We start from the raw sequence: 25608 nt of genomic DNA, 5'->3' as shown, positions 1-25608 counted from the left end.
CAGCCTCTCCTCTTATTCAACAGCCTCCATATTCATGACACCTCCACATATTCATCATGCAAAATGCAAATCCCGTTATCTTTTCCATCTTAACGAGCACAGACTGCATTTTAGGGGGCATTGTGGTTGGTAATGCTCATCCAAATAAAGTAAACACTGGTTTTACGCGCATATATTTGCTAATTTTTATCATTATTATCAGCTCATCTAAATAAGACATTGAGAGAGCGTGAGAGGAATCCAAACACCCATTCAGCAGGAAAATGAAGGCTGAGCAGGAAAACATCCTTTCAGAACACCAACAAAAAGTTATCAATCTCCTTCCAAACGTTTTTTAGAAATACATTTGACACCTCTGCCCCTATTCTGTAAATTAAACCAATTCAATCCAACACCATTAATCAAAATGATAAGCTAATAAACATGCACAGGCAACTTCAGCATTGCAATGGAGAGGAGACTGCACACAGTAAGCAACACTTGAAGAGACACATTCCCCACGTACCTTCTTGCAAAGAATACAGCAGAAGTAAAGTTACAAGCCACATGCCATTAATAGCAGTTATATTTCACAGGAATGTTGTGCAGTCCCGAAGAAGAGTGCACGGCGCAGCGGTCGGCCAGGCGAGGCTCCGTGCTGGACTGGTGCTGCTGATGCTCCCCGGCGGTCTCTCCAGCCCTGGTCCCACACTCTCCAGCGCCGCGAAACGAGCCACGGAGAAGGTACCGCCTCCCCTCCCCGTTCCCTCCTCCCCTTACCGGGACAGGCTGCTGTGGCCCCACCCCCGGTATCCTAATGATGCGCCGTGATGGAGAGGTGAGCCACTGCACTATAAGGGGGGGACCGAACGGAAACCACCGGGACCTCCGTTTAGGTGGGACAATTACGCGCGCTGGATAGACACTTTTACCGGAGAGACTGGGCTGGGTAACGGAGTTCCGATGGTACACTGTCGAAATGTCCATCAAACAAGTCATTTAATCTCATATTCAGCCTGAAAATGTTTTTTCTTTACACAAGTGAAAAAAACTGCCAATGGGATGAAATAATTTAACTTTTTTCATGAATCAAGCGTCATTTTCTTGACACTAACGGTCCTTAGTGAAAGTGAAAGTGAAATTCTCTCACCCCATTGGTAGAATTTGTTTTCAAGAAAACAAGATTTTTAGACTCAATACTACAAATAACTTGTTAACGTGAACATTTTACAGTGCGCAGTCGAGCTAAATGAAGGAGCAAATTAACAGCTGCAGCCTCTCTTTCATTCAACGGGAATGTGGGATCGTGCGCTGCGCGCTGCATGCGCACTTGCAGACCGAGTCACTATCAGCACTCCTGGCGCTCAACACACCTCTCCCTAGAGCACGTGTGCTTTTCAATGTTCTCATATAGCTTTACAATGTTGAAACGCACCAGTTGCGTGTTATCTATCAACAGAAAATAAGTTGTGTTGATGCTGTGAATCGAGATCATCGATAAATTCACCTATAGCTTCCTCTCTTTCTGCCCCCCCATCTCTCTCTCTCTCTCTCACACACACACACACACACACACACACACACACACACACACACACACACACACACACACAGCAGAGAGAGAGAGTTCAAAGACGCACTACACAATCAGGGGTCGACCTGCCAGTGTTACCTTGTGCGAAAGACAAAATAAGGGAATGAATGATATGAGACTTGTGTCACTGGTTTCAGCCTCTATGTTTCTGAATTATATATTACTACCAGTAAGCCCATTTCATCAATTCTTTTAATGGTACACTATGGCCTGTTTACACATGGCACTGATCCCAAAGTAAATAAAAGATGTATTAAGACTGTGTCTGGAGAGGACTAACAGAGGTGTGAAGAAGAATTGGAAATTGGAATCAGATTGTTCTAAAGTACTAGCATAGAAAGGTTTTGGAATTACACCTGTCCTTTTAGGTGTCTACACTGGTGTTAAACGCAGCCTGATCAGTATTAGGGTTATTAAAATAGAAGCAAAATGGTGGATGGTTTTTATCCAAAAAAACAGTTTTTAGTAATATAAATTCTTACATTTTAGCATGGGTAGCCCCAGTGGGAGTGGAAGCCCTAACTCTACCCATTGAGCTGAAAAGACCATGGTTGTAATGGAAAGTGTGAATGGTGTCTATATTTCAGCCTCTGTGCATATCTTACAACTGTAATAATTCTTCCCAAACCTACCATCAGCTGCATGATAAACTCATAATAAAATAAATACCAAAGGATGACTGACTGTTGGTCTTCCTTTCCAGACAACCAAAGAAGCTCTACACTTCTGTCCACTCAGACCCGCCGTTTATCTGACATCCATCACCTGCTATTTTTTCCCTTCTAACCGTCTCTCTTGCTCTCTCTGTCTATCCCATTGTTGTGGTATAATATTGTGGTGTTTAAGAGGGAGGAGTGTAGTAACCAAAAGGAGTCCTGGTTGTGGAAGCTGAATCTGAGGCAAGCTGTGGTCTCTCTCACTCCCACTGAAGAGCCCCTGTGGTGCGTCCAGCAAGGCAGTGCACTCTGCCTCCACTCTCTGTTATGTAACAGGTGGAGACACGCACGCCCATGCACTCTCAGAAACACACACACACATACACACACACATACACACACTCATAATCGCCATACAACGAACATGACAGGGACACATACAGAGTGCATGCCCAATCACTTCCATGTATGTGATACACATACTTCCAGATGTGTACTTTTAAATTCTTTCATGCAGTAGATGCACACACTCACACATTTGCAGCATTATGTGCCAAAGCCCATGGTCCACAGCTCTAAAATCAAGAAACAGGAGTGGAGCCTGCAGTGGTGAGAGAGATGGGCACTCTTGTTTTTAAATCTGACAGCCCTGGGAGAATAATCTGTCTCTGCTCCATGTGTACTGCACCTCAACTGTCTTCCTCCTCTCCCCGTGACAAACTGTTCCTACAAACAGGATCTAGACCCTAGATCTTGACACTCAAACCAAGACTCTCGGACACAGAAGCTCCACCCAACAACTGAAGCCCTGCATGGTAACACGTAAAGTCTCTGTCAGGACATCAAAAGGCAGCGTGGCAAGCTGGTTAAGGGGCTGATGTGAGTCGTCCTGACAGCGCCAAGCAGGTTGTACTGTATGTCAGCCAGTGATCATCATGGGGGCTGACAGGCTGAGCCGGGCCAGCCAGGCCAGAGAAAAGGCAAGCAGCTCCCAGACAGCTATAGGGACTGTCACTGTGGACAGGACCCAGGACAGACTGTCACCACCGCCGCCACACCACTAAAAACCACCGTGTCATGTGACTCATCTCCATCACTCTCCCCATCACTCTGCTCCATCGTTGCCTGGAGATAGGGAGGGAGAAAGGAAGGGAGGGAGGGAAGAGAGGAGGAGAGTGAGAGGAAGGGAGTTTGTTGATTGAGGAAGAAAAAGAGTGAGGGCTGGAAAAGGGGGAGCAGGGAGAGAGAAAAAGAGAATGACAAGGAAAAAGAAGGAAAGAGAGAGAGAGAGAGAGAGAGAGACAGAGAGAGAAACAGAGAAAGCAGAGGGAGGGTGGGGGGCAGACAGAGAGAGTGATGAGGCGGGTAAGTTAATGTGGATGTTAATGTTAATGCTCAGACAATCAGAGCTCCCCTCAGGCCCTGACTACATGCTAGGATCATATTAGCGCTAATGTATCTAGTATTAATGCACAGCCCCCAGCCCACTGAAACCTCAGCAAGGTCAGAATTAGGAGGGGGAGAGGGCACACTGCAATACTGCTTAGTTCTTTGCAAGGTTACAGTAATCTAAATGAGGATGGGGAGCGAGCTGCAGGAATAGGGGCGATGGTGGGGTGTGGGGTGTGGGGTCGGATGGGATGGTGGTTGGAGGAGTTGGAGGGGGTGAAAAGGAGGCACATTACACACTAGTGGATCAGCTGGATCTGTGGGGCCTGTGGGGGTTTAAAACTACAACATGGCATTGAAAATGAACATTCGAGGCCTTCACAACCCCAAAGCCCCGTCCTCATGTTCAGTGTCAGTCCCAGCCGTGGTCGATGTGCTGCAGCGCCCCTCTTCCTCAGAGGGGCTCAGTGCGGCCGCCTAGCTGGCTCTGCATGCTGCCGTGTACGGAGGAGCCTCATCTGCATTAGGCTAATATGAATCACACACCACTGTGCTGCAGTACATTAAGAGCAAGGCGCCAACCAATGGTGTGTGTTTGCCTTTAACCAAGCATGCGTGAGTGTTGTGGCAGATGTGTGAGAGTGTATCAGCACATCAGAGGATGTGTGTGCGTGTGTGCATGTGTTTACATGGCAGCAAAGCACAGGACAGATATTTCTGGCTGCTCTCCTACCCTACAGCCAAGTGTGTGTGCACATGTATTTGTGTGTGTGCCTGTGTGTGTTTGCTCGAGTGTGTATGCGCATGTGTATGTGTGTCTTTGCGTGAGTGTGTGTGCGCGTGCGCACGAGACATCAAGGGGTGTTAATTTATTCAAATGAGCTGGGGAGGATAACGAGAGGATGGGGGTGAGGGGCGAAGGAGGTGTGTGTGTGTGGGGGGGTACCTTCTTCTGCTGGATGTTCATCTCTCCATTTCTCTCTCGTTTTCCTCCACTCGTTTTTTCTACATTTGCAAATGAGACAATCTGCATGGCTGAGAAGGAGGGAGGCAAGGGAGATGGGGGAGGCGATGAGATTGAAAAGGCAAAAGGAAAAGCAAGAGATGGGGAATGATGCACATCTGAAGCAGACAGAATGCCCGCAGACAAAAACATACTGTGCCAGGGCGATACCACCACTTCCAAGATGGCTGCCGCTAAAGGCGTCCTCTATGGGACCAACCTAGAGACCCGACGCTCTCGCTCCGCAGTGGGTGACACACAAACACACTTTCTGACTTCAACTATGTCCCTCAACCATAAATAGGAGAGTGGAATTTAAAAAGCTCGGTAGAGGATTAATGTTTATAATCTGAATTTGAATATGGTAAAAACTGAGTCACAGGAATATGGTTATGGCTTGTACAGAGATATTGATCAGAGATATCTAGTGACACCCAGTGGTCACAATTAAAGATGTTATCATTATAAGATAACATCACACTGCTTACTGTATGAGAGGAAAGTCCACATACTGTAGATCTTTGCTGAATTTTCAGAAGGACAAGGTAAAGCTACAGTTGGTGACCTCTGCTCCAGGTCTTAATAGAAGAAGTGGCCATAATGGAGCCTGCAGGCCAAATCTGTCCCTCTCCAAAAGAAATGTGGCTATCCAAAGGGTTCCAGACTTTAAACAGTGCAAATATTCTGGTGTTTTTAAAATATCTACATACATTTTGATTCAATTAAATGATATCAAAGAAGTTCTGTTGACAAAATTGTCTCATTACAAGACATATTAATAATCACTGTGATCTATGAATCTATGAAGCCACTTTTTACTAGTTACATCTCTCAATAATCAGTGTCTAATAGGATTGGCTGCAACTTACTGTTGAATTTTAGGCCTTGGCCCTCCGAACCAAAATTTTTTGGGCCCCACTGTCTTACATGATATCGCACAGTACTTATCCCCAGGTCAGTTAAGAGACTATAGTTGATAAATAAGGGATAAATAAACAAAGATAGCTACTGTTTACACTCAAATCCTTCCAGTTCTGGTCCGTTACATGAGATGAAGTCAACTATAAACCAAGGCAATATCTCTGTTATGACTTCTTCATGCTTCATGCCTCTAACTTTTACCAGTCTATAATTGAATGTTTGTGTAACCGATAAAATGTGCACAACAGATATAGAGAGATGGAAACAGAGAGAGAAAAAGAGAGAGAGAGAGAGAGAGAGAGAGAGAGAGAGAGAGAGCAGGCGTGAGAGGACATGGAGAGCTTTGCTGAGAGTGGACTTTCCATCTTGACCTCTTGTGCTTTGATCTTATCACTTTCCCACGCTTTAACACTGCTGTACCTCTGTTTTACTGGTTAACCTGCTCTATTCCCTACACACACACACACACACATGCACAGAGAGAGAGAGAGAGAGAGAGAGAGAGAGAGAGAGAGAGAGAGAGATAAGAGAGAGAGAAAGAGTGAGAGAGAGAGAGAGAGAGAGAGAGAGAGAGAGATAAGAGAGAGAGAAAGAGTGAGAGAGAGAGAGAGAGAGAGAGAGAGAGAGAGAGAGAGTCAAAACAGTAAATAAGGAGCTTTACTGTCTTGGCATGTTAGTTACCCTCAGCATTTAACTGACAATAGAGAGGAAAATATTTACTTTCCATCTCTCGGCATGCTTTGCTCTTAGATCTTGATGCTGATTTTACTTTGTGAATCTACTGTGCAGTGCAGCCTATTTTGCCTCCGATACTATGTGTGATTTACACAGTAAAAGAACATAAAGATGTTGGAAAAGAACACACACACACACACACACACACACACACATAATGACACAACATAAAAGGTGCTGATGTTGCTCCACCACAGAGAAAAGCTTAATTGTGCCTCAGATTCCTAATAGTTTATAACTGCAATAATCTCAACTTGTAATGAAGGGATGCATCACCGTTCTTCCACAAGAAATTTTGTGTTTTGCTGGTCCGGTGACTATGACAGCTGATGATTTATATTGTTTCCATGCTCATCGAACCATTCAGTGACCAAAGATAACTTAGAAGAGGCCACTCCCACTCTTTTCTGTAATTATCTTTTTGGCATGGAGAGGTTTACAGTAGAGACAAACAGGAAGGATGGGAGAGAGGATGAGTGGATCCAAACCACGCCAGGAAAACACATTCCACCCACTCTCCATATTTCTGTTTGCCTCATTCGCCCAGGTGCTTTTTTTTTTTTACTGGCAGTTACCAGTAGGTTGTTTCTTTCCTCTCTGGCTATGGGAACAGTAACTGATCAGCCCTCTCACACCTGTCCAGCATTCTGTGTGTGTGTGTGTGTGTGTGTGTGTGTGTGTGTGTGTGTGTGTGTGTGTGTGTTGTTCTCCAGACCTCCTCGTGGTGCTGTGATGTTATCAGGGCCAGAGAACTGTGTGATAAATGGCTTCTCATGCTTACCTCAACTGAAGCCCTTATGCAAAACAGCTGATCTGGGCCCTCGGGGATCCAACCGGTAAAACCGCCTGCTTCACCAACCGCACTGTTGGAGTGGGCCTGGCAGTATGGGCTATGTTCACTTTTAGTCAGCACAGTCCCTCATTTTTCCACAAGTTCAGGTGGAAAAACGAGAGAGAGAGAGAGAGAGAGAGAGAGAGAGAGAGAGAGAGAGAGAGAGAGAGAGAGAGAGAGAGAGAGAGAGAGAGAGCAGGGGGTCCTTGGGACTTACCCAGTTGACAGCTCCTGTCTCTGCCTGTAACGACTTATTTATTCAGGGATAATTAATCAGGCGCAGTTTTCTGGCGGTATGATTAATGCGCTTTGTCATCCTGCTGCAGCGGTGGAAATACAGTAGCCTGCGATGCCACTCCTCGGGCTGGCTCTTGTGTAGCTGCAACGACGTGAGCTGTCCTATCTAAAGTATAGTCACAGTCTTCACACGCAAAAAGAAAACTTTCCTTTACTGCGTGACAGGATGTCCTGTAATGTTGAGGGTTTAGCGTGATATATGGCTGCCCTCTATCCAAAAAAAAAAAATCACATTATTCCTACAGTATTCCTATTTATTGTGTGCCTGTACTCAATAGTGATTTTTTTTTAGTAAGCCAATATCGTGTTTTGTTTTTTTGTTTTTTATCTCCTATTATATCTATTCCCTGTAATAGCCTATCCCGGTATAGGGACGTGTTTCTGGGGCTCAATAGTGAATTTCTAGTGAACTTATCCCTACTTTGTAATAGCCTAGAATTTTAGATTGGGCCAATTGTTTACAGTTTTGCTGTGATATTTGTATAGTATCCTGCTAAATGTATTACAGGATTACCAGTTGATTTTTTAGCCTACTTCTTCTGTCCTACAGTATTTGCAACAACTATGGAATCAATTGATTTCCCTGATGGACAGTCTCTTAATTAAGCGGCTGCCACTGTTTTCTTAACATATAAGTTTCCTGAATTTCCCCAAGGGGATCAATAAAGTGCTACCTTATCTTATCTTATCGGACCTTATCTTAAGTTCATAGACTAAGTTTGCCATTGTGGGTCTTCCTGTGGCCATGTTGGTCTTATGATGCCACCCTGTGTTCATGTTTGTTACTGCACATCCAGGGAAGATTCGTTCTTGGATTTTGCATCCGAGTTTTTATTATCTTTTATATATATATATATATATATATTTTTGCGTCCCTTGTTTTTTGTAAAGCACGTGGTGACAAATATGTGTGTTATGTTCTACAAATAGACTTTACTTGACTTAAAAAGGCAGCCTCACCATCTCCCAAATACGCTTATGAAAACGGCATACTGTATAGTAATAAACTGTGGAAGGATACTATACAGATATCACAGCAGAACTATCAGTTATTATAGGAAAATAATAGAATTATGATAGTGCTTGAAAGAGCAGAGCAAAGCACTCCTGACAAAAGCATGACCTTTCTTCTGCTATGATGAAATGAATAACAGGCTCATGAATACATCACACACATGTGATTACTTTGATAAATCACTTTAGGTAGGCTAAATTACGGGCCAGTCCGGAGTTGCCCTTACAAAAAAGAACTATAGTAAGACTATAATAACTGGCAGAAGGATCTTATACAAATATCACAGCAAAACTGTAAGCGCCTGAGGGAATATTATGTATGAATATTATAGTGATGCCACAGGGGATACAAAATAATACCATAAAGTATGATAAGGTCGCTATAAATCCACTATTGAATATTACAGTGATTATTTTGTTAGGGTGGAGTGTAGCGCCACCTGCTGTACAATAGCTTCAGCCCGCCTGTCTTTGATTTAGATGGATTAAAGACTTTGTTTTTCAATCTCAAATTCATTGACAGAAGTCTACCTACAATAAATTAAAGTAGGAACTGTGACAGGTAATTAGGTTGAGTTATAGTGTGATTAAGTAGTTGCAAAGAGATTACTTTCCATCAGCAAGTGCTAACCTTCAAGAATTCATATGTGTAGGACTAAATGATAAAATATCCATAGAAACTTTCTGTTTACTGTCACTGTTTATCATATAGGTCTGTAATACTCCAAAGTGCAGGGAGGGATTTTTTTCTAATCTGTTCATCCATTTTTATAGTATTTTCTAACAATGTTCTAAAATCCAGGTGGGCTTTTAACATCAAACAAACATTAACAGAACATAATCACTGTTGGTCCACACAGTCGACACTTTATTAATACAAAATCATTGTATTCTTACACATAATATAGTCAATAACATCATAGTGCTCAGTTTGGTCTCGCGGGTGTTCTGCTCAGTTAGTCTTCCTCTACGTGCCTTTTCTGAAGAAAAAAAAAAAGAAAGGAGTTGTCATTTTCATCTGCGAATTATAGCTTTTCATCATTTCTCATTTTATCTCACTTTAGCATCAGCTGTGAAAGAATAACCTGACAGGAGTTGTATCACATTTAAAGGGGTCAGAAACACTAAAACATGTTTTTTGAGATGTTAATTGACATCTAGGTGGTGTTTGAGATAGAAGACAATAATACCAGGCATTACCTCCACATATAGATAAAAAAAAAAATCAAAATCAAAAGTAGCTGAACATCACTGGATGTTTTGTAGTGTCTTAGTTAGACTTCAGATAGACTCTCCATAATCAAATTGATTTGATAGCCAACTAGTGGGGTAGGTGAAGAAGGACTGAAAACTGGGGGCGCCACATCACCCTTTAACTTGGTGTGTGGAAATTGAATCCATGACCTTTTTGACATTTTACATATTTAGTTTTGTCCCGTGATCGCCAGCAGATGTCACTAAAGCCATGTTTTACCTCCTATTGGCAAACCACTCCTTTTTAATAGCTGTAGGGAATGGTAGCCTCTACACGGATATCCCAAGTTCAATTCAGTTGCTACATACAGACTCTCTCTCTCTCTCACCTTGGTTTTGCCACAGTTGCGGATCTTGTTGCCTTTAGAGGAAAAAGAGATTGAGTGATTATTGCGAGCACCCAGCTTCCCAGAGCTCAGTGCTATTCTCCATTAACTCAACAAGGCAGCGCTGATAACAACAGCAATTGAAAGAGAGGTGTAAGATGGGAGCAAGAGATACCTTTCAGCCCCCTTCACTCAATGGAAATGCGTTTTTTTTTATCATTATTATCATTTTTCACAGGCATCTTTCTACACATTCAACCAATCTTTCTTGCGGCATATGATAGAAGTTCAACCACATTCTACACACCACACAAATTCACACGCACCTTTCACACCTCACCTTACTTCTCTCTCAGCCTCTCTCTCTTGCTCTGCTCTGGCTTCTTTCTCTCTCTCATACACACATGCAAGCACACACACACACATATGCACACACACACACACACACACACACACACGCAGGATGTGGCTGTTGACTTACCAGCCAGTAGGATGACAGACAGGAACACAATGACCCCAGCGAAGGCCAGACCTCCAACACGTAGTGTGTAGTAGTCTGTAAGTTACACACGTAGGACATTGTCACCACACCACTGTCACCCATGGCAACTGCATTCTCTCTCTCTCTCTCTCTCTCTCTCTCTCTCTCACACATTTTCTTACTGTCTTCCTCTCTCTTTCCCCTCACACCTTTACGCTGTCTTTCTCTGGTTTTCCCTCTCCATGTCTCCGACTGTCTTACCTTTTTTTCTTCCTATGATGTGACTTCTATTAGTCCTCTGTTTTTGTAGTGTGGTGCAGACTGACTACACTAAGGCTATAATCATTCTGTCTCTCTTTCTCTCTCCGTCTGCACCTTCCCACCCTCTTTGCCCTTCTAACTTTTAGCTGTGCTGGCCTTTTCTTTCTTTCTTTGTATTTTTGTAGAAACTCCATTTCTCTTATGTGAACTTTCTACATTCTCTTCCTTTCTTCCTTTCTCTTCCTTTCTGAGCGCTGGCAGAGGTGAAACAAAGTTAAAATAGTCCATCCTAGCAGTTATAATTCTAAGCTGTAGTCACTTACCATATACAAAGTCTGCATCAAGGTCAACACTAGCACCTGGGGAGAGACAGAGGAGGAAGAGCGGTAAAAACCCATTAGAAAACCCCAGTTTCCCTAGGGAGCCCTTACACTTTAGTTGTTAGAGGCTCCAGACATAACCGCTGCAGTCTCAGGCCAGCAGCACACTCATGATCAATGTTCAAAAAATTGTTTTGCTTTCTCTGTGGGTCATGGAGCCCGTAATGGCTGAGATGTCACAGTTTACACAACATTTACACCAATAAACAGTGTTATTAACAAAGTGAGTGTGGTGTCTGCTTTTTATGGTCTTCTGAGTATTTATTGATTTCACCTCTGCTCCTGTTTTTATTTCTTCTTGTGTTAACATTCCACATTACAGTTCAATTCATTGCAATTCAGTGATATCCATCCATAAATCCTACTTTACTGCCTCCTATAATATTGCACTATGCACAATTTAAATGCACCCACCCTGTTTATAGATATCTTGAGGGTTTTAGGAATGACTGAATGATTCCCTGTCTGTGAAAATTAAGAAACTAGGACATAATCAATGTTGGCCCATTCCCTATAGATGTGTTTCAATCAGTCATGATGCTATTTTGGGGAAGTCTGGGAAAATGGTGACAGGTTGGCGATCAGATTTACAACTACAAGGCAATGCAGATGTTATGATATCATTGTTCCTACAAACAATGATACTGTAATGTGTTATTATTCCCCAGTATGGAAACTCTCTCTTTGCTTTCTTGAACGCAGGGTGCTCAACTTGTTGGGTAGTCTCCCTATACTCACTATGGCACCCTACTGCCAGACACTATATTCAGCAATATAGATTTAGTGAACATGATAGGCAGGGGCAGAATGCTGAAAATGTGAGTCGGTTGAGCCAGCGCTGTGAGGCTCCATGACTCCCTGTGGTTTTTGCCCTTTGTCTAGCTAACAGAGGACACTCTCCATGGCCTATATTAAGCCACATGTTGCTATTCATCACCGCCTGGCATTGTCTGCCTAAATTACTTTCGTTAAACAGTTAATCAGTCTACCTTGCTTTAACCCGGAGCACGATTTCCATGTTGTTGTTAGTGTTTCTGACTTTGAATCAGACAGCAAGAATATGCCAATGTTCATTGAAATGGTGCATCGATCAAATGGTTTCATGTTAAAGCGGCTTTTCCAGTCTTCTGTTTGTAGATAGAAATTCAGCTGCTGTGTAACTTACCTCCGGCAGAAGACATGTTGCCTCGTCTGTGTGTGACTGTTCTGATGACAAAACTGTGAGAGAAATGAATAAAGAAAATAAACAAGAAGTCTATGAAAACAGCAGCTGGCAGTTGGTGATCTGCTGCTTTTAGTTTCATCAAAAATTCTTTTGTCTTGACTTTTTGTTTGACAGGTACACCCTGTTTACATCAGCGATGTAACAATGAGAAAAGCATTCACCATCAGGTTTGGTATCTGAAAAACATTGTTTGCTGGGTAAAGAATTTGCATGGATTTAGTTTCAATAATCTCTCCATTTTAATAAAGTTGGAGACTTGTTTGAATCGGCTATTCAGTTTAAATGAGAGGTGGTTGAAAGGCTCGGAAACTCTATACGTCCTGACTAATTGCTTCAGTGGTTTCCCCGCTGCAGTCTTAATAGCAAACTGATTGCCTTGATCTCCATTGAGAACTTTAAGAGGTTAATGGCGATATTGATCCACTTTCCCCCACCCTTCTCTCACCATCTTTTACACACACACACACACACACACACACACATGCACAAGCGTCTCTTCTGATCTAAATCTCCTGACCTACAATCATTAACCAACACAGATTAACAGACTGAAAATTTCCTCTCGCCATTTTGTTCAGGCATGTCAGTGTGAGTTGTGGACTTATGTGCTCTCATCCATTATGTGTCGGGACCTCTCCAGTGCGCCACTGAGCATGAAAGCATACCAGACTGAAAAGACAGTTACTCATTAATATATTACAACTTCCATATTCATTAACCTTGAACCTTCTAGAGTCCAATATAGGATATAGATTGGGTAAGAGTAGCTGTGATGAATAACTGCTTAATAACGTGGAATATAAATATAACCGTACTTTCCCAGAACTGCAGTGCCTTAATATTATTAGGTTTGCTCCATGGGATGACAATTAATATGAACATAGACAACAGAGTGCACTGCCTGTCCTCTAAACATGTCCTCTAAACCCACTTTAAAAACTCACATTAGTTAAGCCCTGTGTGGTTTTTTCCTCATTAAATAGTGGAGCAACTTCATTAGAAAAAGTGTAGCTTTTCATTATTAGAATGGCAAAAAAAAGACAGAACTAAGCATTTTAGACATTAGAGCTAAGCATAACAAGCAACAGTTCACTCCCTTAATATGAATTAACAGTCCTATGATCCGTCAGCAAGAGTTCATATCAATTGTGAAGTATCTGAAGTGCAAACAGTGGATTGATTATGATGACTGACCTGCGCATTTAATGTTGGTTTAGGAAATCAAGCCGTAACTCACCTGAGCTGCAGAGACTCTCTGTATTAGGTCCTCTCAGGTGTGTGTGTGTGTTTGTGTGTGGCCCTGTCTGCGCCAGGGGCAGGTGCAGACCAGACCAAACTCCTACTCCACAGATCCACCCTCTAACACACACACACACACACACACACACACACACACACACAAACCACTTCTCCAGCCTCAAAGCCATTTTTCAGCCCAGCCCCTTCTCAGCTACGCGCTCCTCAGTTACACATTTATGGTCCCATAAAGTTTGGACTTTGATGCCAATAAAGAGTAGATGTAGTAACCTTTGGGATCATAGAGGACAGGAGAGCATATTACTGGCTGTCGTGTCGAGGAACTCATTTTCTGACATAGTTTCATAGTACCAAGTATCAGCGTACAACCTTGGATGACATTGAATGTGAAATTAGCAGATTGATTTCATGTGCTGTTGGAAGGTTCCTCATGAAGTGTGATTTTCCAGGCTGACATGTTTAAGCAAAAGCCCTCAAACATCTGGAGAACCCTGCCATGAGATTTACACTAAAATCGATTACTATTCATCTAAATAAACACAATGAACACATTATACTGTGTGTTTAGACATACTTTTATTTCTTATGCCAAAAGCACAAACTGTTGCTACACAACAAAGCCTCATGCGTAGAATGAACATAGCATTTACTTGTACAGATGTTATCTTTAAAACAGTGACACTCAGAGTTAGACTCCACATTAGTGAATGCCTGACCTGACATAGGATTCACAACAAGGAATGTTCATCTATACTCTCTCTATGATTTGGCTTATATTAGGCTACTATTACTGTAGTCTGGCACATAAAGAATCTGAGTTTTAATCTCTCTCTTTCTCTCTCTCTCTCTCTCTCAAACCCAACACACAGACACACGCACACACACACACACTATCTTAAATTAACTGCATGCACAGTCATTCAAAGCAACTCAACACCAATGGCTGAAAGATTGAATACGCAATAGGGTACTATAAAAAAACATAAATGAAAGAAAAAAAGAAAGAGACACAGATTTGTGGCACTCGTGAGTGGATAGGCATGGGGAAACTGATCGTAGTCTGCCAGAGATTAGTTAATCCCAGCGGAGCCAGTTATTGAGCAGAAGAGTGGAGGTGTGGAGAACAAGGCAGTGAGACAGCTGATGCAAAAGCTCCCCCAACTAAAGTTAGTAAAATACTGCAGTGGGGGAGCTCATACAGATACCTGCGAACCATTCCTGTGCTCGGTCAGTGAACTGTGGCAGTTGTGGCAGATTGTCTTATATAAGGCCCATCACAGTTACATGTAAACAGACACATGCACACACGATGTACACACACACTCATACGCATACAGGATATGCACGCACATGCATACACTCACATAGGCACGCATAAACATGCACGCGCACACGCACACACACACACACACACACAAACACACAGCAACCATTCAGACAAAGACCTAAATGTAGGATATTTAGCTATATTCTTTATGTGGAAGCTATCTATACTAATATATGCAGGTATATATGTTATTATCCAAATGTGAAAAACATTATCAAGGACTATCGACAAACAAAACAGAACAACAAATCCTAAAACCTAAAGGCAATAGAAGTACAAAACAAAGCACAGCGGACCACACAACATTGAAATTTCTCCTAAGGGGATTGGTCTTGAAAGACAATCTTGTGTAGAAGGTGCTACTGGCTAAGACAAAGTACTGGAGAGAGACAGACTGTCACAGAAAGGCACAGGAACAGACGAGAGCACTGAGAGACTGGCACGGTCACAACGGAGCACGGAACAACAGGCTAGAGATTTATCTTCAGGGCACAAGGTCTATATACATATTACACCTCCTCCAAACTTACAGCTCCCTTCTTACCCTGTCATACAGCCAATCAATCATAATAATCATCAATTTCTTCACTGTGGTAGTGGTTTAATATCAAATAAAATTGATCATCATTTTAGTAGGCAGTCCAGCAGTCCGGAGGAATTGCCCTAGTTCTCCGCTGGAGTCTCTTTGGCAGCCGCTGCAGCTGAAAAAAAAAAAACAGTCAAGGACAAGCGATTTAGTTGAAGTCAGTTTCTTTCAAATACAAAACATTACACATGAACACATGCAGTACATTTCTCCCTGGGTACTTTGGTCTCTCATCCATGCACTCACTTGCGCTCTCGCTCTTTTTGCCTGTCACACACACACAACACATACTAACACATGAACACAGCGAGAATACCCCCCTGCACTGAGGGTATTCCCATGGGAAACTCAATTATGGATGTGTGTCAGGGGTGAGCCAGAGGTGAGGGGAGCTGACGGAGGACTGAGGAGAGTTAAACTGTGCATCTCACCCTTGGAGACAATCAGGTTCTCCTCCTGTGCCTCCTCGTCTCCAGGGGCCCTGGAGAGAGAATCCACAGGTTGTCATGGTGACCAAATAATGTATTGTGACAAAAAAAAGCCCTTACACAACCCAGCCATCTGCCAATCAGAGAGGGACGCTGACATACCTGGGCTTCTGGTTGATACTGCAGCGGCATCGCCGACCTAGAAACACAAGAAATCATTAGTACTGACTAGATGACTTGATTAGATGTACTGTCTGTAACACATACAGGTGAAACGACTAAGCACATAAGATGGTGTAATAACATAGGGTGGAAATTGAATAATGATTCATTATTTAATGATTCATCATTTTTAATTTGATTGTAATATCTGATTACATTGCATGCATGTACACATAATGAAATTATACACAAGCACACACACAGACACTCGTACAGGTGCGCGCACACACACAGACGGAGGTAAACTTACTGAGGATGAGAAGAATGCCCAGTGTGAACAACACCACAGCAAATGCCAGTCCTCCAATCCTCAGGCTCTCATAGTCTAAAGAAAGGGTTGATAAGACAAAGACAGAAAGGAGAGAGGAACAGGAGAGAGAAATTATCATCAGTAAGCCATTTAAGGCAATAGGTTCTCTGTGTTAAAACAATGTTGCGATGATGGCGAGTAACAGAAAATTCACTGATTTTTCCAGACTTACCATAGACAAATGGATCTTCAACTTTCTCCTTGCCATCTGTGAACACATGGTAGAAAACGTGTAATGAGAACTAGTGAGTTTATCGTCAATATTTTATCAATGCCATTCAGCACATACTTAAAATGCTGAAAATAAGCAAGCTAAAGTGTAGTGTTGTTCTGCACTCTATTCATTTCCATGCTCTGCATCTTAGGTTTAATTATGTGTCCATACAGGTACAATTGCTCTTCTTTCTTGTCTAACCATCACTCTCATCTGTCCAGTATTGATCTCGCTCTGTACAAAATCTCTTTCTATTCAAGACACAGTTGGGTCTGGCTATCCTTACTCTTAATCCATCCACCCGCAAAATGTTCGCTGTAGTGAGGAAATCCACTAGGCTCTGACCTGATCTGGAAACCAATAGACCCATCTATTTGGCTGTTAGGACTGAGGTATAACCCCATTATGGATTACATCAAGGGTACTCACCCTGTGCACTGAGCTCTGCTACAGCTGAGAGACAGGGAAGAAGGGAAATGGTTCGAGTCAGAGGGTGAGAAGAAGAGAGAGAGGGATAAAAGACAGGGATATCAAGTATCTATCTATCTATAGTGTGTTTTTTGTGTGTGTGTGTGTGTGTGTGTGTGTGTGTGTGTTTTTGTTTTTATTTTGTGAAAAGGCACTGGCTTGTGCTTCCTTCGGCACCCGCCTGCACACACACACACACAAACACACACACACAAACAAACACACACACACGCAAACACGCTAACACACACTTTCCCATAATCTTTCTGTTTTCCTCACATCAGCTTCAAGTGTCAATTAACTTGTAACAGTCACATCAACATAACAACAGCCCATCGCATAGCACCACACCCTCTTATCTATTTCAGGTGAGTGTGAGTGTGTCTGTGTGTGGTCATATGTGCATGTGTGTGTGTGTCTTGCATTTAATCATATGAACAGACCTCACACACTCTCACTCCACCTAGTCAGTCTGTCAAGCCCACACACAAAGCCCTCAAGGCAGTAATTGATGTTTAGCTAGAAGCCCACACCTAGTGCCGTTTCATGTAACGTCACTACCTGCCGCTATACTGCCTCCCTATGGACTATTGGTGTGTGTGCGTGTATGTGTGTAGGTGTGTGTGTGTATGTATGTGTGTGTGAGTGTTTATGTACGCATGCCTGTGTGTGTGTGTTTGGTGAGTAGGGGGGCACTTACCAGCTACACAAACCAGGAGGGAAGAGAGGAAGAGCAAAATAGTTTCCATGGCAACTGTTGAAATAGAGAGTTAGAAAGAGGGAGGGTGAGAGAGAGAGAGAGAGAGAGAGAGAGAGAAAGAAAGAAAGAAATAGAGCGAGAGAGATCTGTATTAGTAAGCTACAGTACTCCAGCACATCCATGCCACTTCAATTTGGGCCGTGCACAATTTTGAGTATGACAATTAACACATGCACACGCACACACACACACACACACACCACCAACACACACGGTAGTTGTTGCTGACAGGTGCATCACATCACAACCTTGGCTCCATGCAATCCCCGGGTGTTGAACTGTTGAACATGGCCTGAGGATGAAGTCTTCTCCTTATGTAACTGTCCATGTTTAGAGCCTGCATACATGTTCTCTTTTCCTGACAGAGATTGTTCCCGCCTCCCTACGGACGCCACACAACCTTGGCCTATTTCCACGTGTGTTATATGCACACACACACACACACACACACACACACACACACACACACACTCAATAATAGTTCCAATTATGAAAGCAAAACAGAACTCCCATTACCACTGAAAAGTCATTTTAAAGCTATACACTTTACTTGATTTAAGCTTAGAAATGTCTTCACTTTCTTCTGTTCAGTGCCATTTCATCACCAATGTGCCCTTTTTACAGTGCAGGTAGAAGGAGTAAATGTCTAAGCTTCTCTCAAGGCTGTCTTCACTTTTGAAAAACTCCCACAGCGTCGGGCCTGAAAGGTCGGCTAATCTATTGCTTTCTCTTTCTGACATTGTTATGAAGTAATGGCCAGAGCACTTATGGTTTTCTGAATGCAGACCGAGTGGCAACAAGAAGTCATGAATCAATATCTATGAGGAGTCTAATTCTCCATCAAATTCTCCAGTGCAAACAAAGTGTCTGGTAATGTATTATACATCAAGCTTCAGGAACCATCAAACAAGCTAACAGAGAGTAATGAGAGCAACAGTTCAACAGTACAGACAAGCGCAGCCAGCGTTGGGGCGTAGGTATTGGCTCCATTGGGTGAATCGGTCTGGCTGTATTTTATAAGCGGAGGCTGTTTGGAAAGACAGGTTTAACCCTGGCTGGACATTAAGAAAGAAGGCCCTGAAGGAAAGGCTTAAGAAGTGTGCCAAACTCCCACACTGAAAGAAACAGAGGATGACAAGTCTTCAGTATACAGCTCTTCTCTTCTCCACACAGACCATGAAAGCCTTCTGGGTTCCAAGTGCTTTATGTTACTCAGGCTTTGTTTCTCTCATTCTGAGTTTGAGAGTGTTGCCTGGCTGTCTACCTGCCTGCCTACATGTCTTTCTGTCCATCTGACTAGCTTTGTCAATTTTTATACACCTGTCTCTGGCTGTACGGCCCGTTACATGCATTAGCAGGAGTACTTAGCATTCCAGTCCAGTTGCTGTCTGTGTTTGTTGGTGCTCCTTATATTTTAATTTTGAGCCCTCATACAGATCCAAGCAACACAGACATCACTGGGATAATGTGACACAAGATGGCAATTGAGTAACAGAAGGCCAAATGGCTTCCATTAGACTAATGGCATGGCATGTTCATTAAAAGGGAAAATCCACCCTAAAACAGAATGCATGTTATTGCTGTGACCTTGGTCGGACAAATATTTAGTTGAATGAATTGTGTTGTATTGCAGTGTACTGGAATTCCTTCGCATTTTATTTATAGGATTTGTTTTGACGCAGCTGCATGAAGTGGGTTTGGATGTGCATTTTTTTTCCCTGTCACTCAAAAATCATTATTTGCGAACAGATCTTTCCCAAACCTATAATCTACAGACAAGAGACAATTTTTGGAGCTTCAACACTGACAGTGAGTGGGAGGCTGGTAGTGCAGGTTCAAGAATGTTTGTTTGATCTTTTAGATCCAAATAAACTTTATATCCTATTGGTGCTTACAGTGAATCAGAAAATACACCCACATCATCCTGGGTACTGTGTAATGAGTGTGTTTACATGCATGCCAGTATCCTGTTATTATTCAGAATACTAAATTACCACATGTAAACATCATATCCTACGCAAACTGGTTGAGATTATATTAAATTATACCCATGATACTGAGCCATGTATACCCTTATACCCACTATTCTTTTTTACTTTTCAAAGACATTAGTTAATAAGGTATATACAAAGCATATGGATATAAAACCATATATCAAATAAGATCTTAACCAGAATATGAGCTGTTTCTGGCACACTGTATATATATTAACACACAAAGTGTTCAATTAGTTGCACATATAACCTAGATACTGTATCTCCTCTTGTCAATATATCAAATTTTACTTGATAACATGATCATGGCTCTCATTTCTAGCTTTGGGGCAGTCTTGTTCATGTACACATATGGAGGCTAAATGACTAACATAAGGATCACATATGAATACTGTTTTACAAGTTGACATTTTTGCAGCCTAGTTAAGACCAAAAACAGAGATGAAAGATGAGAAATGAAGATATCGTTTACTTTGAAGGCATGTCTGTCACCATGTTCACATCTTGAAAGAGACATCTATCTTTCACTTCAGAGGTGATGATTGATGGCCCCAAACTATACTTCTCTCACACTCACTTCAGACAGATTAATAAACACTGATCCATGCTCAACTACCACAGTAAGGCAAACCAGTCAGGCTAAAGCAGGAGCGCCCTTTCAAAACCTAACTCTACACTATAATTATATTATATTATATATTTCTACTATATACTGTTATATTTTTTTGCTCAGCACAAGTGAAAAAAAATCTGCCAATGGGGTGAGATAATTTCACTTTATTTCCTCACCATGTGACATCACCCACTACTACCAGTGTTAAAGTGGAAGAAACTCTGCTCACACTGTAATCTGTCTTTGATAGAGGAGTCAACACAGTAAAATCAAGTCTGATGGAATAAACATAAATGATCTGTTTCCACGTACTACACACTACAATCTTTACTGCTTTAGAGTACTTGAGGCCAAATTTTTTACTGACTGGCTGATTTACTGTCTTTGCTAATTTGACACTTAAATCTTGACACCATTGCTTGTAATTAGCTGTGACAGTTTTCACAAAATGAAAGCTGATAGCAGAGACATGAAACCTTAAATAGGGGTATGACTGTGCTTTGCATCCAAGTCTGTCACCTCTTTTCACACACACACACACACACACACACACACACACACACACACACAGATAAATGCTTTTCTAGACCATAAAGCATTAATCTTCAGGGTGATAGAGGCTCAGCCATGACTAAAACCACCATGAAGAGCTGGCTACCATGAGCCATTGTTGGTGAGATTTGACCATGAACGATGCTATCCAATCACTTTTCAATAGCAATTTTTGCCTTATCTCTCTTTTTTCTCCTTTTCTTCAACTCCCTCCTCCTCATTCAATCATCACACGCTGCCCATCTGGTGTGAAAACCGCTACATATCTGGGTTGGAGTGGGTTAAATATAGAGAGACGGGTGGAGAGATGGAAGGAGGGATGGAGGGAAAGTGGGTTAGATGGTGGATGGAGGGAGGTGTAATAAACAGGTCTGAGGCCCGATTGTCTCATCCCTAGCATTCTGGTTAATGGAGTAGATATGACAGTAAGTGTTTGGGGTTAAGTGGCACCTTGAACGACCTCCACTGGTTCTGGAAGAAACAAAGATAGTCTGGGGTTGGAGGCCAAGCAATTAGTCAGACTCAAAATACTGGATGTCCATTCACACCAGAACACTTGTCCCTTTTTCAAGGACAAATAAAGGAAGCAGACCTTTGTGTGACAAAATTCACTTTGAACAAAGTAGGGGTAAACGCATGTCTGCATTGATTCTTGATAGTGATTATTGAACTTTATTTCTTCTAAGAATTATCGCAATTGAGTTTGTGCACATGGTCTAGATATTGGGTTGAAAGCCAGAATGGCCAGGAGGACGTTGACACATATATGACATCAACACCTAGAAGACATCGAGAGCAACAATATTGAAAGACTGGCATTCGTGTTTAATGGAAATGTATCGAAGCATCTCATCTTTCCGGATCACAAAACACTATATTATCCAGACTTCACTGCATGCCCCTGCTCAGCAGCACGTTTCTTTGGTTTTCATTGTTGAGTGGCCTATCCATCTTGATTTCATATTTTGGACATGTCATATCTGATCAAACATATTTCTGACCCTTGTGAATATGCTGAATAACGCAAGGGATAGAGTGGAGTGATTGGATCATAGCGAATAATAGAACTTTTGTTTGGGTGTAATTTGAATCTCTGTTGGGGGAGAGCATTTTTTACAGTTAACCCGGGCAGCATCATGTTTGTCCCATGAGAATCCCTCAGGGTGTTTGGCAGCTTGGCACTGCCCAATGCATCAAGCGGCCATTCAATGCCAGCCTTTCTCTCCCTAGGAACTGATACATGGCACCCGAGCGCTTGCCTCTCCTCCTCTTCTTGACCCACCTTATCTCTGCTATTGTTTGGCAATATCAAGTTCCAGACCCTTGGCAAAGCCAGTCTCTCCTTTGTCTGAGGGGAGAGCACAAGGAGAGGGCAGGCAGGGAGACCGTGTCTGCATGGAGAGGACAAGGAGAGGGCAGGCAGGGAGACCTTGCCTATAAGGAGAGGACAAGGAAAGGGCAGGCAGGGAGACCGTGTCTGCATGGAGAGAACAGGGGAAGAGCAGGCAGGGGGAGACATTGTCTGACTGGAGAGGACAGGGCAAGGGCAGGCAGAGGAGAGATGGTGTCTGAGGGGAGAGGAGAGAGGAAGGGCAAGCCGTTGTATGACAGTGGCATTTTCAGTATAAAATACACACAGTATGAAAGGGAAAGGTCAGAAGATGTGGTAAGGCAAATGTAGCGCAGAGGGAGAGGAAGAAGGGAAGGCGATCAAAGAGACAACGAATGAGTCAGAGGCAATGGGAGCAGTAAGGCGATGAATTAGGCAAGGGCAGTAGAAAGCTCAACAGCCACAGAGACATGAAACAAAAACGTTCTAGTCTTTGACATCAAATTATTTGCCAAATGTGCCTCGCTGCAAAAGTCTCAGACAAGCTTAAGAGTGGTACCAAGCACTTCTGCAACACAAACATCTAAAAAAAAAAAAAAAGCAGTGTAGCCTTGTAGCTGTGTTTCCAACCAAACAGCTAACTGATGAATTATGGACATGGATCTGGCAGACAAGGTCATGAAACAATAACGACCTACAACAAATGCCTGTGTGTGTGTCTTCAGTACCCCATGGGTGTTATGTTGAATGTGTGTTTTTACACATGTGAGACCACGCCCCACTCACCCCACTGTCCTACTCCCCAGTGTGTATCTCAGGATGCTATCTTTGCACCATCATGCAGAGATTAGGTTGCGTGTGATTTAGAGGCTGTTTTTCCTGGTTGCTTTGTTGTACACATGTTTCATTGTCAGACTGACACTGATTATTATCACCCTGGGAAGCACAGCCTCACGTGAGATATTGCCTTTTTTGAGTGTGTGAGTGTGTGTGTGTGTGTGTGTGAGAGAGAGAGAGAGAGAGAGAGAGAGAGAGAGAGAGAGAGAGAGAGAGAGAGAGAGAGAGAGAGAGAGAATGTGTGCACCTGTGTGGTCGCATATTTGTGTGTTGTGTGTTTGTATGCAGGTCTGAGAGTACAAAGTTGACTGGCAATAATTGTGCTAAATCTTCCCTTTTCAGTCCTCCCTTGAGGGTGTGCAGGTGTCTATTAGGGCATCAGTTTGGTGACTACTTACACTAGGTGTCTTTCTAATAAATCAAATACTAAATACAGAAATGTCTCTCCCAGTGCCAATTAAAATTAGATTTTCCATATTTCAACACCAACAAAAATGTAGGACAGCTAAATAGGCCATAGCACAGGTCATCACAACCTTTGTGGAAAAAAGACCTTGGGCGCCATATCTCGTCTATCAAAATGATGTTACATCACCATGACAACAACGTGCGTCGTTCCATAGTATCCAGTTATCTCCATGGTAACTGTTTCCAACTACTCAGGGTACCAAATTCTGGTGCCTACCGGTAAATGGGTTAAGATGATGGGCTGATATCAAGAAAACACAACGACAACGGGAGTCCAGTCAGTGACACGAGGCAAGGGGTGTGGCACGCAGCTTTCAAGTCAGAATTCCGATTCTGGTTCGCGCATGACAAAAAAACATCACGCATCCATTTATAAACGAATATTTAAAATATAGACTCGATATAAAATGATTGTAGAATCAGTTGCTTTCAGCTACCTGTAGAAGTTGCGCGACTACAACAAAGACGAGCTCCGCGCACCTACCTCTCCAGAATGAAGTAAACGCATACATGGCACTGCCAGGTTTTACGCTAACGTGTCGAGTAACATATACTTTAGAATAAACGAATGCCACATTACATCCCAGAATCTCATGTGTGACGTCTGCACATTTTCCCACTTTTGCGTGCCTCAACCTGTGGATCTTCCGACTGAAGAGAAAAGCGAAACCACGACCACCATTCCCTTGGATTTCCCCTTTCAGTTGAAGCAAATAATGAACCGTTAAATAATGATGGTAATGGCAGTGACATCATACACGACATTTGATATTGACAAACCAATTTTGATCTCACTATTACAAGACTTAGGAGGACAGTTATGTCTGAGAAAGTGAATTGGTTATCCTCATCCTGAGGGTTTGAGCCATGTTTGCAAATATTAAGCTATTTTTGCCGCGCACCCAGTGAAGGTTATGGTGATCAGTAGAGTGCCAGTAGACACACCCTCATGGTATAAGAGCACTGATAAAAAATCAAACAGCGTTACAAATGGCTTTTATTCCAGGTTAATAAGATGTAAATGTTGCAAACATCATTATTTTTTTAGGTAAAATAGAACTTATGGTGATTCCTTGGATAAGCTTCTAACTGTATGATTTGTTTAGATTGGGCTGTGCACTCAAAATAAAAACAATTGAAAAGAAGTGATGAGAAAAATCTCTAGTCAGCCCTACCCATCCATTTGACTTGACTATTAAGAGCCCTACCGACTCTCAAAGATATTTCCCGATTAAATGCCAACAATACCATCAAATTGATACATCAAATATGCGCGCTTGTCAACTTACCTCTTGATTCCCACAGCTGATCGTTGCACAACAAACTGATATCCACCAGCAAAAATCAATCACCAGCTTGTCTCACAAGGCTTTTGTTCCAAATACTCTCATCTGTCAATACTCTGCTCGCTGCTCACATCTAGTTCTCCTGCAAAATAAATGTGACGGATAACAATGTGACTGTTGGAGTGACTGCTTATTCAGTCCCTTCTGAACCCTCTCTCTCTCTCTCTCTCTCTCTCTCTCTCTCTCTCTCTCTCTCTCTCTCTCTCTCTCTCTCTCTCTTTCTCTCTCTCTCTCTCTCTCTCTCTCTCTCTGTTTTTCCCCTCTCTCATTCACACATCCACGCACCTATACCGTCGACCCTTCAGCATTACGCGCCGTCGCCAGTGCCCACCCCATGGGTGATAGAACGCTTGTGATGGTGGTGTTTATTTATATATTTAATAAACTTCATAATGGGGATGTGAAAGAGAGATATTTTCCCTTGACCGTTTGTTCAGCTTATTTATTGATAAATCTCAATACCCCCATACATAATAGTATTAGACAAATAGACGGACTATTAGATAACATAGCCAATGCACATAAATAACACACATACAGTAGGCAAAA

General features: G+C 42.5%; 2 protein-coding genes across 2 annotated transcripts in view; both read right to left on the bottom strand.

Annotated features, from left to right (window-relative positions):
* Positions 1-548, bottom strand: part of dscaml1 (Down syndrome cell adhesion molecule like 1) — an 86826-nt gene extending 86278 nt beyond the window's left edge. Inside the window, exon 1 of the mRNA XM_071912151.2 lies at positions 506-548. Coding sequence (XP_071768252.1) covers positions 506-548 — 43 coding nt within the window. The remainder of the gene's footprint in view (positions 1-505) is intronic.
* Positions 549-15594: 15046 nt separating this feature from the next.
* Positions 15595-17908, bottom strand: fxyd6 (FXYD domain containing ion transport regulator 6). Its single transcript, XM_071912163.1, has 7 exons — positions 17860-17908; positions 17121-17144; positions 16650-16685; positions 16418-16492; positions 16108-16144; positions 15949-15998; positions 15595-15632 (listed from the first exon to the last, which is right to left on the bottom strand). Exons 1-7 carry the CDS (start codon positions 17906-17908, stop codon positions 15595-15597), a joined length of 309 nt encoding a protein of 102 aa, XP_071768264.1.
* Positions 17909-25608: the final 7700 nt, after the last annotated feature.

Source organism: Centroberyx gerrardi, chromosome 6 (assembly GCF_048128805.1).
Source record: "Centroberyx gerrardi isolate f3 chromosome 6, fCenGer3.hap1.cur.20231027, whole genome shotgun sequence".
Lineage (NCBI taxonomy): Eukaryota > Metazoa > Chordata > Actinopteri > Beryciformes > Berycidae > Centroberyx > Centroberyx gerrardi.
This window is presented reverse-complemented; position numbering and strand designations above follow the sequence as displayed.